This window comes from Formica exsecta, unplaced genomic scaffold, assembly GCF_003651465.1.
Source record: "Formica exsecta isolate Colony F162 unplaced genomic scaffold, ASM365146v1 scaffold182, whole genome shotgun sequence".
Classification (NCBI taxonomy): Eukaryota; Metazoa; Arthropoda; class Insecta; order Hymenoptera; family Formicidae; genus Formica; species Formica exsecta.
In genome coordinates, this window is record NW_021849132.1 from 483,492 (window position 1) to 505,338 (window position 21,847).

The 21,847-nt window shown below is 34.7% G+C and overlaps 1 protein-coding gene across 3 annotated transcripts in view; it reads right to left on the reverse strand.

The window, feature by feature from the left end:
* LOC115233683 (protein eva-1 homolog C-like) overlaps positions 1–21,847 on the reverse strand; it is a 195,632-nt gene that overhangs the window by 49,982 nt on the left and 123,803 nt on the right. For 2 of the 3 annotated variants that reach the window (XM_029804240.1, XM_029804242.1), the window contains exons 3-5: positions 20,877–21,015; positions 12,381–12,530; positions 9,366–9,515 (exon numbers count right to left, since the gene is read on the reverse strand). In XM_029804240.1, coding sequence (XP_029660100.1) covers positions 9,366–9,515; positions 12,381–12,530; positions 20,877–21,015 — 439 coding nt within the window. The remainder of the gene's footprint in view (positions 1–9,365; positions 9,516–12,380; positions 12,531–20,876; positions 21,016–21,847) is intronic. The other variant, XM_029804241.1, reaches the window with a different exon arrangement.

The window sequence follows — 21,847 nt, forward strand, 5'->3', positions numbered from 1 at the left end:
ATTTATTTCATTAATAATAATTGTTATAAAATAAAATAACATAAATTAAAATAAAAAACAAATTAATATATAATAATTGTAGAAACTTTCTCTTTCCTCTCCCTAAAAAAATTATTTTTTTCGATCATTTTTCGGAAAAATTCGCGCTCTCTATTATAATGCATATTAAACTAGAATTCTTTAAGAATTACAAAGCAATCCCGTGAATGAAATCGATCGCGCAGTTATTTGTTGAAGATTGCGAGCACGACAAGTTAAAGACTAGTGAAATTTCAAGTAGAATAGCATTCTATAATATCGGACAAGTTCTAAGATATTGGACTTAAAACGATGACAGTAAATGCTTGATCTCTAGAATAATTCCCCATGCTTTCGATCCCAAAAAACATTGGCGAACGCACCGAATTCGGCAAGTTTAACGAGTTCGTGATCTAAAATATGCAATCAAAACCAACGATACTGCCTGCGGGGCGAGACCCTACGTTCTGCTATCTTGAAATATTCAACGACCAACGCTCTGCCTTGTTTCTCGATCGCGTAACAAATTCCCGAATGTGAGTGGCTTTTCGACAAAAAACGAGATGAAAGAATCGAATACCATACTAATATCGAAAAGAGAAAATGGAAATTTCAAAAATAGGGAATATTGAGTGATCCATATAGAAGTATATGATTGATATGTTATGTTTAAATTTCGAAATCGGTATGCTTATCTATTCATTCTATCTGTAATTTCCTGATTTAATTTGTTCATCATTTCCGATTTTTATAAATGTATAAATTTCAAAATTAATGTTTTTTATTTAAGCTATTCGCTGTACTAATTTATTAATTTGTTAATTATTATTATTCAAATTTAATCCTTTAATTTTTAACTTTATAAAACTGATATTTTTATATATACATATATATATATATATAATTTACTTATATCGATAATTATAATCTATTAATTCATTGAGTATTATTAATTACTACAATTTAGTAGTGGTAGAATTAACATTGCATAAAGAAGATCGAAAAGACAGATTCTTCTTTTTTATTTTTTAAACTATTTATTTCTCTGGAAGCAATCAGTTTCATATACCTTACGAAGAATGGATCACAAATATATCGGATCCTATGGCATATAATGCCACGATTTACCAAAAGCTTTTCATTACATAATAATCGGATGCATGTAGATTAAGGCATTTATTAATATGGATGTCCGAATCGCGTGAAACCATCACTGCGTGCGCGGGCGCCAACATTGAAAGCGATAGCGATTGATCGGCGTCGACCTGAATTGTTAAACGTAAATCGAATAATTCAAGTGTCGACAGTACACAGCGCGCAAATTAGCGCACGTCGCGCTGAAAGACAAATTATACCCACGCCTGGACCTAGAAATCCTACTCGCCCGTACAATATATGCACGCACGACGCGTATAATGGTTTAAAAGCGCTTCCGGCTACGCGCGCCATTGTACAGACTGTCGGGGATTGTTATGAATACACATACACACACGACCAGGTCGGAAACCAGGCCTGGAAAGAGAATCGGCAAATGCCACTCAAAGTCGAGAATTAACCGAGTCTGCCGAAAGTGCGTCACTAAATGTAAATTCGCGGCAAAACAAAGGAACGAAGAAAACCGGTCGTTTAAAGTCAACAGAATTTATTTAACGTGTTTATATGCGGTGTTTTTATTTTACAACTAGTCGATTAACTGTATTGATAGTAGTGTATGCATAGCGCCTTGTTTTTTTCCGAAGGCATCCAGGGTAAAATCGAGATAAAAGGTCAGCTCCGCAGGATTAGTTCATTAATTTTACATGAGGCAACCACGTGGCGCGTAATCCACTCTTTAAGATGGAAATCGAGAGAGAAAAAAAGGGAGAGAGAAATTCGCAACAAAGAGCTTCGAGAACATCGCACGTTAGAATATATCCAAAGAATTATTTGTTCGCGGCTTATTGTTAGTCTTTTCGTTCTGTTCAATTTTTAAAACAATCGACATCCAGTTTTTATAGATGTGCTATTATTTGTCGTATATCTAATTATAACTAATTAATTACAATAATTAATTATAAATTATTTAATTAATTAATTGTATTCAAAAATCTTTGACAATTGCAAATTAATACACGGTGCGTTCAAAAAATTCCCAAACTAATTTTTTTAGACAAACTAATGGCACTATTTCTCAACCAATACTGAAACTAGGTAGTATCAATCTTTCTGAGTCTCCCATAATTTTTTCGTTGCGTTAGATGCAGTAGTTCTTGGATAGTGCACATTGAAAATTGTTCTTTTTGCATTATCATGATTTCAAGAATGGAGCAACGGGCCGCGATTAAATTTTGCTTTAAAAGTGGAAGAACTGTCGAGATATTATGGATTGACTTTTGAATCAAATTCGATATGTTAGGCCCGAGTTTTATCAATCGAGTGAATGGTTCCTTCTCCATGATAATGCACCCGCGCATTCGTCAATCGTCGTCTTCCAACTTTTGACCAAAAGAAATGTGACCGTCATCATCCACTAGCCGTACTCGCCAGATTTGCACTTGCCGACTTTTGATCCTCGAGATAAAATTGGCGATGAAAGGGACTCACTACGAAGATATGAAGGCGATTTAACACGTTATGACAGAGCATTTAAGCATCGCATTCCCAAAAGGAATTTTCCATGGCCTTCCAGTAGCTCTACAAACATTCGTAAAGTTTCCTAAAGATTCTACAACTTCTACGACGTTCTACTGACTGTGCGGCGAAAAGGGAGATGTATGTAGAAAAATAAATAATAAAATCTTGTTTATCTGTAGAATTCGATTTTTCATTGCATCAGTCTGGGAACTTTTTGAACGCACCAGGTAATTATTAACACCCAGATGCACATAAATTAACATTAATAACATAGTGCAACAAATATAGAAACTATATTAATAATGATAAGTCGGAGGAATTGTTTGTCATCACTTTCAAACTCATTTATCAAGCATTCGTGACGGAATAGCACAAAATTAGTCTGATTTAAATTCAAGCTTGGTGTTTCTTAGTCTTTTGCATATAACTCGATGCAACGTGCTCGTTTCACAAAAAATTTTTTGTTATCTTCGGGAAACATCCTATACATAAAAACACATATCATAAAATACATAATTGTATTTATACGCAACAAGATTTGCTCTTCTATATTTATTTCATGGGACATGAAAAGTATAACAATATAGATTCTTTCTCTCTTGCAAATATTTCGCGATAATAGGAAGTTTTAGAAATAATATATATTTCTAAAACATGACAGACACTAACAATCTCGCATATCCCTTCGTTATTTATTAATTAAAATACGTCTCTGAAGCCGAAATAAATTGTGATGTATTAGCTTGCGGCAATTTTAATGAGAATATATTGCAGAGCTATACAATGCCATAAATACTAAATACATTCTCGTTGATTATGAAGAAAGATAGCAGAATCCTAAGGGGAGTTGGCAAAGAATTTGTAAATTATAATACATACTGTATGTAAAACACATACAGTTAAAATATAAATTATCAGTCAACGTCGAATAACGAGTTTGTTCCACGCGAATTGAATTGATTATTCATCGCGATGAGAGCGGATATTTTTTATTATCATGGCTCGGATTAACGGCTAAAACTCGAGGGATCATTACCTCGCGGTGAACACTGCGATGTAAAATAGCTATATAGTCATACGCCATCGAGTTGGTACTTCGATCCCTAATTAGCTTCGTGGCGAGCGCTTGATTTTCTATCGTTGATTGACATGGCTCTTCAACCGCGTGTCAAAATTCAATTGAGACGAATTGCCTTGATGCATAGATGCTTCGTTAAGCGGCACAAAGCCTATCAATGACTCCTATTATTGTAAATCGAATGGATATTATGTAAAAGCGGCCAAATGCCAGTTTTAATTAATCATTCCATTGAAATACTCTCTTCGAAAGATTTTAGGTCTTAAAGATATTTATTTTAAAGTAGAAAAGTAATGAGAGAAAAATGTTTGGAAACTTGTATATTAAAAAAAAGTTTGGAAATTTGCAAAAATGTAGAATAAATTCCATTAAAGTTTCGTCGTAAATAACTTTCGATAAAATTGCCCAATTAACGTCTAGAAAATTATTTAAGCTCATTTATTTTTGCGATTATATAATCAAATTAGATATTCAATAATTGAATTATAAAATGTCTTTTAAATGTAATTAAAAGATATTTCCATAAATTGCATCCATGAATGACGCGTATAAAGATACAGTAATCAATAGACGAATAATTGTCTCGCGAAAAACAAGGAATAATTAACCGCGATTGTGCTTGCGTGACGAGGCAAAAATATATAGTGAGTTTTTTTTCGATTAATCCATATAAAGCGATGTACACGTCTCGTGGGATTAAGCGACGCATTCATACGTCATTAAGCGTGGACTGATTTGCTTTCGAGCATAGGCGACGTACGTACATTCACTTTGTCAAGAAGATCCCATGTGTGAAATCAAGGGATGATTCAGTTTGTATCGCGGAAATGGATGGTGAGATCGGATGAATTCAGAGCTTCAATCAGAGAGAGAGACAGAGAGAGAGAGAGAGAGAGAGAGAGAGAGGGAGAGAGAGGAGAGAGAGAGAGAGAGAGAAAGAAAGAGAAAGAGAGGGAAAGGGGGCGAGAGAGAGTGGTGGATAATAATTGATACAACACGTACACTGAAGAGAATTATCAACTTGCCTATTCCTCCCCATTCCGTAGTGTCAACTAATAATCGTTATCATGATTTATGATTCAGCAAGGAAAACGTTTTCTATGAAAGTAGTACTTGCGTAAATTTATTAAATAGAGAGGTGAATTATTAGCATTTTTTACATATAGCTTTAGAAAGAAAAAAGAAACTAAAATGATCTCTTTTTCGATCAATCAATTAAACCGTTTCCTATGTAAATGACAAAGAAAATAAATTTCTCCCTAGCATCTTTGAAACATAATAAAAATTTTTACCACAGACCTATACAATCAAGAGTTATACACAATCAACGTTAAAGTGAAAGAGCCAGTGACGAATTAAATTTGCGGTTAATGAAGCACTGCTCCAAGCAAAATTGATGAATGAAAACAGAAATACAACTTTACAGATGATGTTCTTTTTTGCATCCAATAATTTATAAAAGTTCGCATATCATCAGAAATGCTTTAAATATTTTCCCTCCCGAAGTTTACTTTACTTTATACCTGCCGGCACAGTTCTTTAATAGCTTCTGCTGTAAATAACTTTTGCTCGAAAAAGCGAATTTTAAGTTTTAGCTTCACGGATATTATTTTGCGGAAAAATATGTGTTTAACGTAGATAGATTAATCTGTGACAATTAAAACTTTTATATATCTACATATATATATATCAGCAAGAAAGCCACGGATTGCATTCTCGACTTTATATTCACGTAATGTCTACATATAATTCTCAGGCATTTTATTATTTTCAATATATATTTCAATATATATAAAAAATGAAGAAATATATAGAATAAGACGGAAATATCAAAAGATAATTTCGGTTTTCTTTCAAAAGAAATAAAATGTAAATATATGATGACAATTTATGTTCATATTATTCCTGAAAAAAATATACGTAAGATAAAATAAGACAAACATAAATCGTAAAACAGAGAACAGAGATCTATTTTGATAAGTCTAGAACATAATAGATATTACAAATTTATATTTTCCGCTCTCTAGTAATTTTATTATACAATAGTTGCAATATTATCCTAGGCGCAAAATGAATGTATCGTAACTGATTAGCATATTTTCGACGTCAATGATCGATCGTGACTCGGTAAGAGCCTGCGGATTTGCAGAGCTTCACTTCCAACTTGACGGTCTGTGTTCGTGCCGGGTCAGAGGGAGGGACTTTGATGTACATTGATAATTCATGCGAATCCAATTACACTCTGAGATCGCCCGATAATTGTTCCGGGTCAATGCCCCAGTGTGGAGAATTCAGCGAAGAAGGCATCGAACACGCTTTACAGATATGATACGGATAGAGTGGAAAGCACGTATGATTTCATTCTGTATATCATCATTCGATTGAACAGAAACGTAACGGCAGCGAACGGAAAGAATGTTTCCGGCGCTGCCCGTCCGCTATATGGTTAATTTTATACCATCACTGGTATATCCACGGTTGCTTCACCCGACTTTAACTTCAAATAATTTCCTTTATACATAATTTCTCAGTTTTTTAAATCTTTTATAATATATATGTAGATGAGAGAGAAATAAACAGTAGTATATAAAGTAACTATTGAAAAACATTGTATTATTCTTGACACAAATATAAACGCGGTGACCCATCTAATTTGTGTCTATATCATTAAAAAGCATATAAAATTAACAAACGCAATAGAGATAAAACTTGAAAAATATAATAATAGATCTCAATATTTCTGCTTTTATATATATGACTGATATTTGGTGATAATCTTACTCTCCCCAAAAAAATGTTTAGACGAGTAATATAATTTCCGTGCGATCTTTTTTAATGAAATCCGATCTTTTCTTGTAAACCATAGTTCACCGCAAAAAAATTCGATTCACGAGAAAGAAATCTTACTTTCTTACCTCCACCCCAGCTTATTATTCCGAAGACTTTTTCTCTATTGGCGGTGTGTGTGCATACATATATGAATAAGAAGAAACGTTTACTCTCGCTTCAAAATGCTTCAACTTATCTTGAATCAAATTTGACGAATAAGTATAATATATCACACAGAGACTTTTTTCTCTCTCAACTACTTAATAAAGATTTGAAACATACTTATCTCGAAGTCGCGTAAAATTTTTTATTATTATTTGCAAAGGCAAATGAACATCTCCCATTTCGAAAAAAAGAATGATTAATTAATTGCATCCAAAAAACTCAATAAATCAATAAAATATTGGCCAATTTGTAAGGATATCGCTTTTTTCATACATATCATATATATAAAGCGCTTTATCGATAAATTCCTAACTAGTAGTATGTTTTTCCAAGGATATGTTGTCTTGCGGCAAATTGCGGTTCTGTGATATTCAAAAGGATCCGATCACGAATAAATGCGATCGCGGATATAGCCGAACGTTTATTTCTAGAATTTTTTCACGTATCCTAACGAATGCGCATATTTTTCTCGCAGCTATTGGGAAAGCCGCGTGCCAACGAAGAACTATGCATGACTCGCCGCCAAATTAAAATACCGAGCGACGATTCTTTTCTCTTTCTGTCTCTCTTACTTTCACCACCCTCTCTCTCGTAAACGCTCCCGGTCGGTTACAGGAACCGAAGTGACATTGACTAATGAGCTCGCATCGTGCATTCACAGACACATGCAAATGCGTTCTCGGGTTACATCGCGCGAATCATAATCCGTGCACGGTAGTTTACGACCGGTAATTTGACGTTCGACGAGCCACGAAAGGGCCAGCGCGATCACTACCATCCTTCTATTGCCAAGAGGCACTTGCCTGTTTTAATTGTAACTGATTTTCAGTTAAAAGAAAAATGCGAAATGTGGCTCGAGAAGCTTTATGATTAAAAAATATCAATCGATATTTTATATATTAAAAAAATATATAAAGAATAAAATTTTATCGTATAAGCTCTTAAATACTATTAAAATAAGATTAAAGGGAAATGTGTTTTAAACCGATTTTAAATAAAATCAAGTTAAGAAGTAATTTTATCCATTATGCGTAATGTTATTTTGATATTCTAACAATCTCCCAATCTTCTACCTCCGATTTCGTTCATTAGCGATTTTCCAAGTTTTATAGAGAGGAGGTTACGTGAGCCAGTGCTGCTCCACGGTAAAAATAAGTTTTACATGCCTCAAGAAAAATTGCAGCGTATTTTCATAACACGGGGGGATGCTTCCTTTCCTCCGCTTTCGTTCCTTTGTTAAAGAGATAAAAGATGCTTGCAATTAATGTAAACGAGGTACTTCGCAAGAAACTAATACTTGTTTACACGAGCCCGCTACGTTGACAAAATATACAGAGTGTGCGCGTAATTTTGCTTGCGAGAATAAAAGAGATTAGAGCGCAGAGTATCATCGCGGGACGAAGAATCACGCGTCTATTTCTCTCTTTGATCTCGCGTGGGTGTCATATAAGCTCCTAGCACAAGTAGTAGTATGGAATAGAACTTTTCCTGTGTCAACATCTCTCTCTCTCTCTTTCTCTCTCAATTCGTATGCGCGACTTCTCGCGAAGAATATTATTGCACCTTTGTTGCGCGGTTTCTGTTGAAGAGATCGGAGGATTTTGTCAAAAAGAGGAGAATTTGTACACTGAAGGCAAATTTTTGCAGCTAGATGTGCAACTGCAAATTCGTTGTATGTGTGTCATGCATTTTTAGAAACTCGCAACGGATTATTATTACGAATATATATCTCGATCAACGTTACGTTTACGTAAACAAACGAATAAATTCGCGGATTAAAAATTTGTAATCTCGAATTACAACGATGGAAATTTTAGTTTCTCCGTAAGGAGAGAATGACATTGTGCTCGAAATACGCTCCGATGATGCCGCCCGCTAGTTTTCCGTCGACCATTTTCACAACAATTTTCTTTCGCTATTCTTTCGCGAGGAAACATCCACCGGTCCCCCTGGTAGAGTGCCCATTAAAAATGTCGAGAACGAAATTCAGTACGAATCCCATCCTCCGGGTTGAGACGGGAAGATCCGTGACGACGTCATTCTGTTTAAAACTGTCGCCGGCTGGCTGGTTGCTGCCAAGCCGCGCCCTGAACCTCGCAATAAAATAACTTCTCTTCAAAGAGGAACGTTGCTACGCTCATTATACGCCATTGTACAACGAGCTTCGGATAAATCCCTTACCGAACACGTTATTGCATGCTCCGTGATATCGCTTTTTCTCACTACTTTTTAAGAATTGCAACGCTCTGAATCGCCGTCGGTCACGCTCTCCCGGAAAAGAAACGCCGTGTAATTTTTCCGCTTAAATAAGGAATTTTACTTTTCTTTTTTTTGTACATAACGGATTTTATATCCCCCACACTGTCACTTGCGATATTGCTATTTGATTGTCTTGCCAACAGCTTGTCTATCATTCCGTGAGCGAGCTGTAAACGCCGCGATATACAGTGTGTCTTTCTATATTAGCCGAAGTTGTTATCTCTCATTAAAATTCAGTACGTGGCGTATTTATGTTATTTAGAGAAATAAGAATGCGGATTAATCGCGACCTTAGCTCTAAATCATTAACTACGGTATTAAGAGATACGCTGTATATTAATTATTAATTAATTCCGCACAACTGACAGCAGAATTGAAAATGTGAAAACTTCTCGGCACTCACCACAGGTATACACGACTTTGAGATAGGTCTTGCTGTTCGGGCTGCAAGGATCGGGTCGACCAAACGTTGTGCTATTAGCTACCACCGAGCATCGTCGTTTACCGTGGCATAATTGCATTACGGTTTCCGTTGCAAAATCCATCATGCAGGCTGTAACAGTAACGATATAACTGTAATAATACAAAAAAAAAATTTTTTTGAATATGCTGAAGAAGAATCACATTCTTAATACATCTCTCATACAAAGAAAATTATATTACTGTAGAAATTATACATATAATGCATAAACGTTATAAGGCAATTTCCACATATGCAATTATCTCTTCATTTCAAAAATATATGTATACTAATAATATATATATATGTATAATGATATATAAATTTGCTGAAATCCGAACCTTCTATTTAGACATTTAAAAATTATCTAGAAAAATTCTGCTTATACACGCATTGTTTATAATTTAAGAAAAAAACTGCATATATTGTTTTCGTTTTCAAACAAGAGAATCTAGAAAAGCTGATCGACAATATGTGTACAGTCGTGTTAGAAAAAGAATGAGAGACGTTATCGATCCGACTTGACACGCAGAATGATAGAAAAGAAGCAATCCAAGAAGAGCAGGAAGTCTCCGGAGAGTTTCCGATACTCTTTTGTGCGAGAAAATATACGTCCCACGCTCACGTCGTCGTGAAATGTGACGACGTAGCACGTCTTCTGAAGAGATATCAAAGCTACCGCGAGGCATTCGAAGTACAGAAGTCCGAAAAAGCGCTTCAACATAACGCGGCGCATTCCGCTGATTTCGTTCCTTATTGTCGCCGTTTAAGCGGCAAGCGGCAAGCGACCACTCGACCTACTCTTAAAAGATACCTCGTTCTACGAGTTGGCGGATGATGACCGGACGAATGGACCAAGGAATTGCGAGGAACGGAGAGATTTATTGGCTCATCGAGAGCAGAACCAGGCTATTCAGACAGCTGTGAAACTAGAATTTCTTTCGCCTGTGAAGAGAGAAGAAATGATATTTTCCGTTAAGTATCAAAAAACAAACAAGTAAATAAAGTTTCTTCTCATAAAGTTATCTCATAGAGAATTCTTTGCTCTCTAGTTCTGTCTAAACAGATGCAATAATAAGCAGATTTTAACTGTAGATTGAAAATTATTGATATGTGATCATTAAATGATTATATTGTGTGCTCCATTTAAATAAAATATTATTTAAAATTATTTATATATATGTTCCGTGAAAATAATAAAAAAATATAAATACACAGAAATATATATTTAAAATACAATAATTAAAATTGTTAAAACCAAAATAATAATTTTAAAAAATTATTAAGAAATTCCTATTATATATATTTGAATATAATAAATAACATAACTTTTTAAATATAATATTTATATTAAAAAATATTAAATATATAATATGATTTAATAATATGGCATAACAATAAAAGATGTAAATTGTAAATGAGAAGTAAATAAAATAAAAATACAGATTCATGAAAATAATATTTTTAAATTTTACCGTTCATATAACAAGAAAAAAATTATTTTAGTTGGTTCTTTAAAATTTCTCTAACGAGAAATATATATTTGATATATTTTTGATTTATAAAATATCTCAGTTAACATCTCAAATAGAAAAAAAATTGATTAAGTATCAATGCATTATTATTTTACATACAGTAATTATAATCTAATTGAAAAATTACTTATGTAAACATTTTTATTTTTAATTTTAAATATCATTTTCTTTTATCTATTTAGCTATCTATATTCATTGCACTCACATACACATAAAAGATTATTGTAATGACTAAAACAATCTCAAATTATTATCAAGATTCCAGATACGAGGTGATATTAAAGATAAAAGAACACGAAAATCGGCCTAAATGAATAAGAATGTAAAACTTAAATGTTAACTGGTGAACTAACGTTTAAATGTTTCACAGTTAGACAGTATCGTCAGAGTAGCACTTTACTAGGAACACGACAATGGTCTTCGCGGTGACCCATTCTCGTTTATGTTCTCTCGTTCACCGAGAGCCGAGCAACCGTGGGCTTTCGTAGGAATCGATTGATTGGACGGGACAAAAAGCCGTTGTGAGAACACGGGCGGTCGACTCGGAGCATTTATTCGTGAGTTAAAAGAATTTACTTTAAAAAAGTTAAATAAAACCACGTCTCTCTTTTTCTTTCTGAGAAACGAGAGACAAGTTCCTCGTTCTTCTTAAATTTAAAGTAACCATGTCGTCTCTCTTCAAATATGACGCAATGTGCGCTTCTCGCACGTCAAACAAACACGATTTACAAGCTAAAACGATATTGAAAGTCATATTTGATACTCGAATGTATCCGCCGGTTATTGAATTTGCACCCCACTCTGTTCGGAAACACTCTTTTTTTTTTTTTAACCCCACGGGTAAATCCACTTTAATTTTCTCTCAACATCGACTCGAAGAGGCACTTCCGCCGAAAAACTCATCGGCAAGTAGGAGAAAATGGACGGCAGAAGTTATCGATCGATATCCTGTATATCGCCCGGAGCGAAAACATTGAAAAATGTTATAATTTGTCGTCCAAACTCGTCGAGTCTTTCGACCGACATTTATACACGAGATGCGACGCTATACTGATGGATGTCATTATTTTAATGACATGCAGTATTTACGTCCGAATAAATACTAACGTCGACTATAACTTCGAAGTGTCTGCGCGTTATTATTTTCTGCAAGGATGAACGACGTATCCGAAACGACGCGGTATAAAAGCGAGACAACATCAAAATGGGAAGAGTATGCGAAGTAGTTCACGACGCGTTTAAAGATCGCGGGTTTATGTTCGATTACTCGCTGCTCTAATAACAAGTAATACGATGTCGAACAGATGACAGATGAACGTGATGTGTGATCGAAATAAAATATAAAAAAAATCGAGTTAAATAAAATAATTATTATATAATTAACGAAGAGACGCAAAATGTTAATCAATGAAACGGTACTTACTTTCCTCTTGCACGCCCCGCGGCTGCGGACATTGCAAGGATTCGTATTGCGTTCTGCCAAAAGACGCGCTGAAGATCGCGACCCTTTGGCTGGGGAAGCAAACGAGATTGATGACGTCGTTCTCGCAAGCCACCTTACTCCTAAACTCATCTGAAATCACACAAACACTGGCTATTAATAAAGCGTCCGCCCAAAATGCAATTTTAAAGTGTGCTTTATTAGCGAGCAACCGCGTTATTGCTTATTTCGTGCGGTAAAAGAGAGAGAGAGAGAGAGAGAGCGCAAAAATAGGAAGAAATAATCCTTCTCAGAGTTTCGCGTTGAATGTGCGACGAATCGTAAATTGTGCGATTCAAGAACTCAATTGTGGAAGATACACTTTTTACGAACGGATGTTCCCTCGGCGTGAAACAGACGCTGTCTACTTGTCTCGTTACGAGTCACGTAATGCATTCGCGAATTTCAATGAACCGGAATGGGTTGCAGCTGCCGATAGTACGTTTTTGCGATCTTCGCTACGCGGGAATCGCGTCGCGCTGCAAAGTTTCTTGCGGCGGATGCACAGTTTGCTACCTTACGGATTGCCGATGTAAATGGTCTTACGCCAATATCTAACGGTGAATTCACGAGTAAATCGGAAATTTGATGGAACTTCGGCAAATTCTTGAAATGCAATATTCACTTACATTCACTACCATTCATATTTTTACTATGATATTGAAGCTTAGCCATCGATTAGCGCGGAAAAATAAATTGCCAATAACCAAAGCTACGATATTTATCGATTGAAAGCCTATAAAGTATATTACAGGGTACCTCTCCTCTCCTTTCTCTCTCTCTCTCTCTCTCTCTCTCTCTCTCTTTACTCAAATCTTGTAAAAAAATTCCTGAGCTGGGTATCATTGTTCAAAATTTTATGTAAAAAAAAATATTTTAAATATTTTTTGTTGCAATTTAAAATAAGTTTTTTTTTATTATATATGTTTTCAAATGCTCTTCTCTCGTACGAAAGAAGAACACAGAGTCATTTAAGTTTCAAGTGCCAGATTTGCACATGTACTGACAAAATGTAAAGCTTTCGTAAGATAAACATTTTTCACTTGCATAACATTTTCATTCTTTTATCTGAAAATTACAATAAAAAGAATATATACTGCATATTTTGTTAAAATATTGAATATTTAAACAGAGATAGATATATATTTACAATAAATTTTAAATACATAATTCACTTGGATTGCCAACTTTTTACAATATGAAAGCTAAATTATCAAACAAAGAATTTTAAAAAAAAATTTTCCGCGTTCCAATAAAATTCCACGAAAATTCCCTGATTTCTGCAGGAAAAAAAGAAATCTCTGAAAGTACCAGATTTTCCATGTTTCTCCAGGAAGTAGACATCCTGTATTATTCAACTAAATTTGCATAAATTTGGTAAACAATTTCCGCAGATCACGCAGCTTCCGCCAATAAAAATTGTAATGTCCACTATTGCCTCTCTTTCTTAGTTGAAAACGCGGTAATAAAGTCTTTCCTTCTTCTCTCAAAAACAAAAGAGAATTCCCTTTTATTTTCTTATCTACCCCACCCTCATAAACTTGCAATTAAACGTTTTATTAACCGCGGTCTCGTTACGGAATAATATCGGCAATAAAAATTCTAGATGCGCGACGTGAACACCCCCCTCCCCCCGGGCAAATTCACCCGCATTCGAGTGCGGGCGAAACTCGTAATACGCGGTAACACGTTGATATATCGCGGTTTTGTTGCGGAAGAACAACTTTGACCATAACCCACGGACCCGGCAACATCTTTTCATACCGCGACCATGTTTCTTACCCACGCACGGAAGTCGGCGGGCGCACTTATGCTCGAGATAAAGTGTTATGCCCTGCTTTATTGAGTTGGCGATTTACGATGGTTCACCGCCCCGTTGCCTTTCAAACTTTTCTCCGCTTGGGAGGCCAACGGCCACCCAACAGTTTTGCGATTTACGGCAAGATTACACGCGCGAACATCATTTGACGCACAATAACCATATCAAGATCATTAGCGTATCTCAAAAGCAACATGACGATATTAGATAATCCGTTGCCCTAGCTTGTTTCGTCTCTCGTTCATGCTACTATAAATTCGAACTATACCATCGGGACTGACCTGTTTTCAGTTTCACCTTTTTTTCTATTCCATATTTTTCTATCTATTTTCGCTTCCCTAACAAAAAAATGGCGTTTTTTCCTTTGGATTTATTTATTTTTAGTTTTCATGTACATATAACTGAGAGTTTTAACTAACGAGAGCAGATGTACTGATATAATCTTGCTACTATCTTATATATCCAGAGATATAAAGTAGAAATTAAAATAGTCTTTTTTTTTTTATTAAATAAATGTAAATTTAAAATGCGATATGATTATATAAGATAATATAAAAATCCACATTTTATAAATATATTTGCGTTATTTTATTACAAAGAAAAATCTTTCTAGAATACAACGAGAATAATATATATTCTTTTCATCTGCGTATTTCATTCGTGACAATTAAACCTTCATAATTGGCATAAAATCCCCGTATCCAATTGTTCCGACTATAGCGCTCAAAATTTAAGCTAATTGAAATTAACCATGTCTGGTTATAACAAAGGATAATATCGCGATAAATTGCACTATTATAAAAGGCGATTTTACGAAGTGGAGAAAGGTCTATCTTCTTTTATACATACAATCTTCCAGCGTTATCAGCATAAAATTACACTAGTTCGCACGTCTCCGAGATTTCCCTACGTAGGATCGCGCTATTACGGTCACGTTACATGCAAAGCAAAAATCGCCACGCGATACCTGTCGGAATTCTTTTTCTCTCGAGACTTGTGTCCACCAAGAAGGGATCGGCGTTCTCCAGCGGGCATATCAAAGACCGGAGCGTCAATGGCCCATGAAATTTCGCTCGGAAGAACGGATTCATAGTATGGGCAAGAGAGCTCGCGGAACTTCCTTATTGCCGTAGAATCCTCTGTGGAATACGAGAGAAAGAGAGAGAAAGAGAGAGAGAGAGAGAGAGAAAGAGAGAAGGAGGAAGACGTCCAGTTTGGGGCTTTAATTGGCAAAAAAAAAAGAAAAAAAGCTCCACCGTAAGGGATGATGGTACGGAGGGGGAAGAAGAGTGTAAAGAGGGGCAGGAGGTAATTCCCTCGACGGCGGTCCACTCGAAGCGACAATGGAGCTTTTTCAGCAAAAGGCCGGAGTTTCGATCGACCTACTTTTTGCCCCCTTCCATCCCTTTTCCGATGAAATCTACAGTTTCCATGTATGTATGCCCCCCCTCCCCTCCCCCATGCACGTCGCGAAAGAAAAAGAAGGAAAAGGGAGAACAGCACGAGAGCGAATACGTGCCCTTCTCTTCGAGATGGCACGTCGGATGCCCATGTAACATCGACGAATGGAATTCTTTTCAAGGTTTCTCCGACTCATTTCTGAGTTTGCTCGATTCTACCGTATCGATATAGCATGGAGGTAAATAATGCGGAAAAAGGATATATGTCAAAGATGACCGGCAAATCTAAATAGCTGGGATGAGGAATGGTCTTAATAGATTCTCAGACAGGAAAGCGCACGTAATAATTATTCGTTTTAAAGAAACTTGAGACAAGTAATAAGAGACGGCACAATTATATTGCGCTAAAAATGATTAAACAACACATTTTAACAGGATGTCTACTTAAATCTTGTACAAAATTCCAGAAGATTTTTTGGTGCAACTTTTTAAAATAAGTTTTTTTTATTATATGCGTTTTCTAATGTTCATCATTCACACAAATGAAAAACACAGAGCTACTTATTATTTTTTATCACTAAAAATTAAAATAAAAGATATGTATAATATTTTGTTAAGACATTAAATATATATATAATTTTTTAAACATACAATTCACAACTTGGCTTATTGACAGATTAGCGACTGTTTAAAAGCTGACAATATAAAAGCAAAATTATCAAAGAAAAATTTTTTTTTTAAATTCCCAAAATTCCAATAAAATTCTATGAGAACTTCCTGATTTTTCCAGATTTTCCACAAAAAAAAAAGATTTTCCATGTTTTTCCAGAAAATAGATGTCCTGCATTAATTCATTAATAATAAACAATCTTATTATTTTCAACGCGATAAGATTCACTAGATTTCATTGCGATCTTTTTTTTCAAAGTTTCAACGTATACAAAGGAAAATTGAGAAACTAGATATCGAAAAATGTGTTGATATTCGTCGATCGATCGTATTCAGGCACATGAATACTATCCGATTGCAATCCGACTGTCCATTTATACGCGTCGCAGGTCCCATCGCGATGCGGCGAAACATGAAGCAACCTCGTTTACTCGTCATTACATCGATCATCAGTCGAATGAACGAAGCAAAAACTAATTAGACAGATTAAGCACGTACGTATACGTGGCTTATTGTGCGTGTATAAGCGACGCAATAAGTGGCACGTGTTGTCGTCGGATAGATTTGCGGGCGGCGCGTGAGGTGTCGGCTGGCTTTGGCACGTAACGCGACACGTGTAATATGTAATCGTCCCGCTGATGTATTACAGAGGACAACCGCGTTAGCCACGTACAAGCGTGTCATCCCAGCACGCGGGCGCACGCACTCTGTTCTCAGATAAAGCTGGATAGATAAGTAAATAATAGTAAATAATAGTAAATAAGCAAAACATATATACGTTTTAATGAATTCGGATGAATAAAACGGTATATATAATAGAAGTAGAAAGATATATATAATGGGGATTTCTTCTCTCCATTTCGATAAAAGCATGCCTATATAAAATTATCAAATCATACACACGTCATCTATTATGCATTTAGCAAATGCCCCATAGACGGAGAATTTCGACGAAATATATAATTGCATATTAATTAAATTTTATTTAAGCATATATACTTTACGCTGTCAGATAATAATGTAAACATTTCTGGCTTACCTGAATATGTCATAATAATTAGATAAAATTATAGAAATGTAAATTCTGGCATTTTACGTATATAACGCGTAACGCAACAAATTTAAATGAGGTAAAAGTATTATGATGCTGACAAATAATTTGTGCAGTTGCAATGAGAACATATATGTTTGCTTCGGATAATAAAACAAAACTATGGCAAAAATAAATTGTGACAATCTCGTTTAAAATATCGTCATTATCGTCATATTTCCTTTGCGTCCGTTAACGAACTGCAAAGTGCAAGCGCATGCTTTCTAAACAGCTGCGTATGGTCTTTATTTCGCCACTGCATGTGACACCATATTTTCACAAAAAAAAAAAAAAGATACTGAGATAAAAGTCTAGCAAAATGAACGTTTCACGGGACAACATTTGGGTTTTTCCATTTATAGTTTCCTACACTCATCATTTTGCAGCCAGAAAATTACGTACCATAGTTAAGTTGTATCCCGCAGAAAAACGATGCACAAATTAACTTGTTTAATGTTTGGATAATTTTTTTCAAAGAAAAAAACAGAAAAATATATCTAGATTATATATAAGATTCCATTTGCTTAAATAATAGAGAAATTAATCAAATGTTTATATTATTATACTATTTTAAACTATAAAACTAATGATAATAAATTAAAATGGAAATTTATACTAGAAATAAATGCATTTACTATTAAATGATACAATGTTTACTGAAAAGAGACAATAAAACTCAAAACTGAATATAAATCCTCTTGAGAAACTAATCCATCTAATGGCAGTCTGCTATGATACTGACTTGTACTACTTGTCTGCCTGCGATCGATTTTAGTACTGCCATATCAAACTGCTCGACACATTGTATAAGTGTATCTTTTTAGAGAGGTTTGAAATTAACAAAACATATATTCATTCAGTCTTAAATCTCCCTCTGTTAAATTTGTTCATTCATTTTCATTGGATACATTATACTTAATGTAAAAATTTTGAATGCTTCTTGTATTAAATCAAAATCTTTTTATAGACGTTAAAGATTAATCTCAAACATCTTAAGACAGGAAAGCTCCCAAGGCAATACTCAAAGCCGTTGTCTTTTGTATTACACGGCGCAAATACACTGGGAAAACTTCTCAACCCCCGCCCGCTATAATATGTACTCTCGTTTGCCGAACTTTTCCTCGCATCCGTTGAAGTGTTTCACGTTCCTGCGCTCGCTGTTCTTCTGAAAACGATCTCGCGGGTTGATTGCAAAGCTTGTTAAGCAAAAACTATCTTGTAAGTTGCTCTACGATAAGATAAGAATGGGACGTATCACAAGCAGTATTTTCCCTCTTATTTACTAGATGTTAATCTTACTATGTATTCTCACAGTATGTATTTTCACATTAATTTATCCTTCGTTAAATATGTAAATTTAAAGATGATATTAATACATTAAATTTTAGAGAATAGCAACGTAATTATGCTTGATATGAAAATCAAAAATATGCGTTAAACGACAATTTATTTGTATCTAATCACACACATATTATTTGATAAAAATATAATAATTTTTTAAATAAAATAGATGTAATTTGTTCTTTATAAAAAAATGTTGCTTTTTGCCTATTGTCAATTATTATAACTGCATTAATCTAGAGCGCTTGAATTTTTATTTTTGATTATTCTCAACAAGAGATGCCAAGAGACACGTTACGCGTAATTACTAGATTCATATTAATTTATATTAATATATCAATATCATATAAATTTATACAAATTTGTGTTAATTATGAATGTATTAATTATCAAATTTATATTAACAGAAACGTAATTGAAATATATTCAAATAGAGAGTTATCGATGAACAATGATTCCTGGTATGCACATAGTCAATAAAAATTTGATAACTTGATATCGGCGGTGAAAAGCTCTACACGAGTCATTTCGAAAATTGATTCGTCACGTTGCAGGATTGTAACAGGTTCTATTTCACTATTTTTAGCAATGCTTGTAGAGGACAGACAAAAAACAAGAAAAAAAAAGAAACGTTTTTACGCTCGTTTCAAAGCGCACGAGCAACATATATGACATTTTTTTAAATCGAAATAACTTTTATTTGCTGAGTCTTGTTAACGATACATCGTTACATGGAAACAGAATATGGAGAACGGTGTATTTACTGTACCTCAATTTTATCAAATATATATTGGATAATGCAAATGGCATAAAAAAAAACATGGTCAATATTTTTAAACACGCAGCGGGTTAAAACCAGCGGATTTAAACCGCTATAAGCTTCCACCTCCATAAATAACCAAACTGTATTAAGAGAATTGTATTTTGTTTTTCATTAAATTCTCTCTTTACAACGAAAAAGCATAAATTTCACTCACGCATACATTACATTTTTTAAATACAATCTATCTTACACAATCAAACGTCTCGTGATTAATATTTTTTTTAAGATAACGAAAAAACTAAACAAGTTCAACATTCTCGTATCGTATTGAGTTAAAACGGACCAGTTACGAAACCGTATTTCTTGCGCCCACATTCTGCCGGTAGCGTTTTTCAGCACGCGAAACTGATACACCTTTGTTCGGGAGAGTGATTTAACGCTGCCAACGGTGCTCCTCGAAAAAGCACCTGGATTTACCGTGTGTGCAGTAAACAATGAGATGGCTGTGGCTTAAACGTGGTTGCAGAAACCAACCATGGACCTACCAGAATGTAAAACGCGCCGCGATGGAGTTACGGAGTACACTTCGGAGCAAAAATTACTTAGAGCTTGTTACTCCGCAACAGGTTGTCGTCATTGTGCTCCATGTGACCGCGTATGTATAGATCTCGGATATCACTACGGTCCAAACCAACGTTTTTGCGTTATTCGCGATAAGCAGATGAAGCGTAGCAACTGCAATGAAATCCTCAGCACTGCTATCTCATAATTCTTCGTAATTCTAGACAAGCCCGACATTTACAAACTTCGCTTAAAGCAAAAAAAGTATCAAAATTAATCCCATTCAAAAAGAAATACGAAAAAGTCGTTAAAGTTAAATTTTCTATTATGTGTTCTCAGTCGCTAATCGTCCATTTAATTGCGAAAAATTCAAAAAGCATACTTCCCAAAAAATGTAGAAAATAATTCAGTAACAAAAATCAAGCCCCAGCATATATACTAAAATACATTAATTTTATTCAAACTTTGATTCAATAGAACTTTCACGAAGCTTTTAACCGCAGTAAATATTCTAATTCGTCAAAATTTACCATGGTTTACCTGATCACGTCGCATGTGAAAATTTCACGCTATTTCTCGCCGATCCATCATGTGTCGCGCGAGAAATTTTCATCTACCCTTATGCAGGCGGCGAACCGACCTAATGCACGATGTTTGCGTGAAAAGGAATCGGTTGTCTCGGAGAAAAACAATCTTCTCGAAGGTTCGATCTCGCGTTTGCTCGCATACGTTCACGCATGCATCTTTACTACGAATGTGTAAATCTATGTGTACATACAGATGAGAGAGTACTTACAGGGACGGCATTTGTAGGCGACCTCGATGTACTTTCGCAGTCCGGGACATGGATCGCCCTGTAAGGTCTGCGGGTTGGTGTTAAACTTGCACTGCCGCTTTTTCTGGCAGACTCCGACCACCCTCTGCAACAGTGAGTGCTAACGCGTCATTGAGAAGATCCGTTCACTTTGCGATGAAAACCGATACATATTGTGAAAAACAGTAATCTTTACTTTTTTTAATTGGATGTCAAATTGAGCTCTTAATCAAACAATTTTTTTTTTCTAAATGCGATAAATTATAAAAACAATATCTAATGTATTTTTATAAATTAAACAATACGCTAAACTGTTGTTTAGAAAATATTTTCAATAAAATAAAAAAGAAAATTATCTTCAATTCCTGATAGTCGAAAATAAATAAACACTATATGTGATTACGAATAAATCATTTTGAATCAGATATCGCATATTGATTTGTTTGCTAAAATTATAATAAAAATATATAATAAAAATATAAAAATTGTTAAAAATCTCTAATATCTTTTTAATATAATAAGGACAAGGAAGGACTATTATATGAAAATATAACAATTAATTAATTGTACGAATGAGTGAAGCGAGGAAAGATATATTCGACACAGAGATTTAATAACGGAAGCAAACAGATATGCCAACAGAACAATCTAGTCCGACGACGCTTTAAAGTCGAAACTCAAAATTAAAGAACTTTTTACTACAATTATTGAAATTGTGAAGGATGTAGGATAAAACATATCCACAAAGGTGAACAAATTATGACAACTGCAACTGAACTCATTCGTTTTTACAGCGACTTAATTTTACGACTTATCCTTTTGACCGACGCGAGTTCGAGTTTGAAATGAGATTAATTTTGCCTTTTTATAAAAAACTCTTGGATACGCGAGTAAAACTAATATCGCCGGGATATGAACCTGCACATAAAATTGTGGCATGTGCCAATATTTGC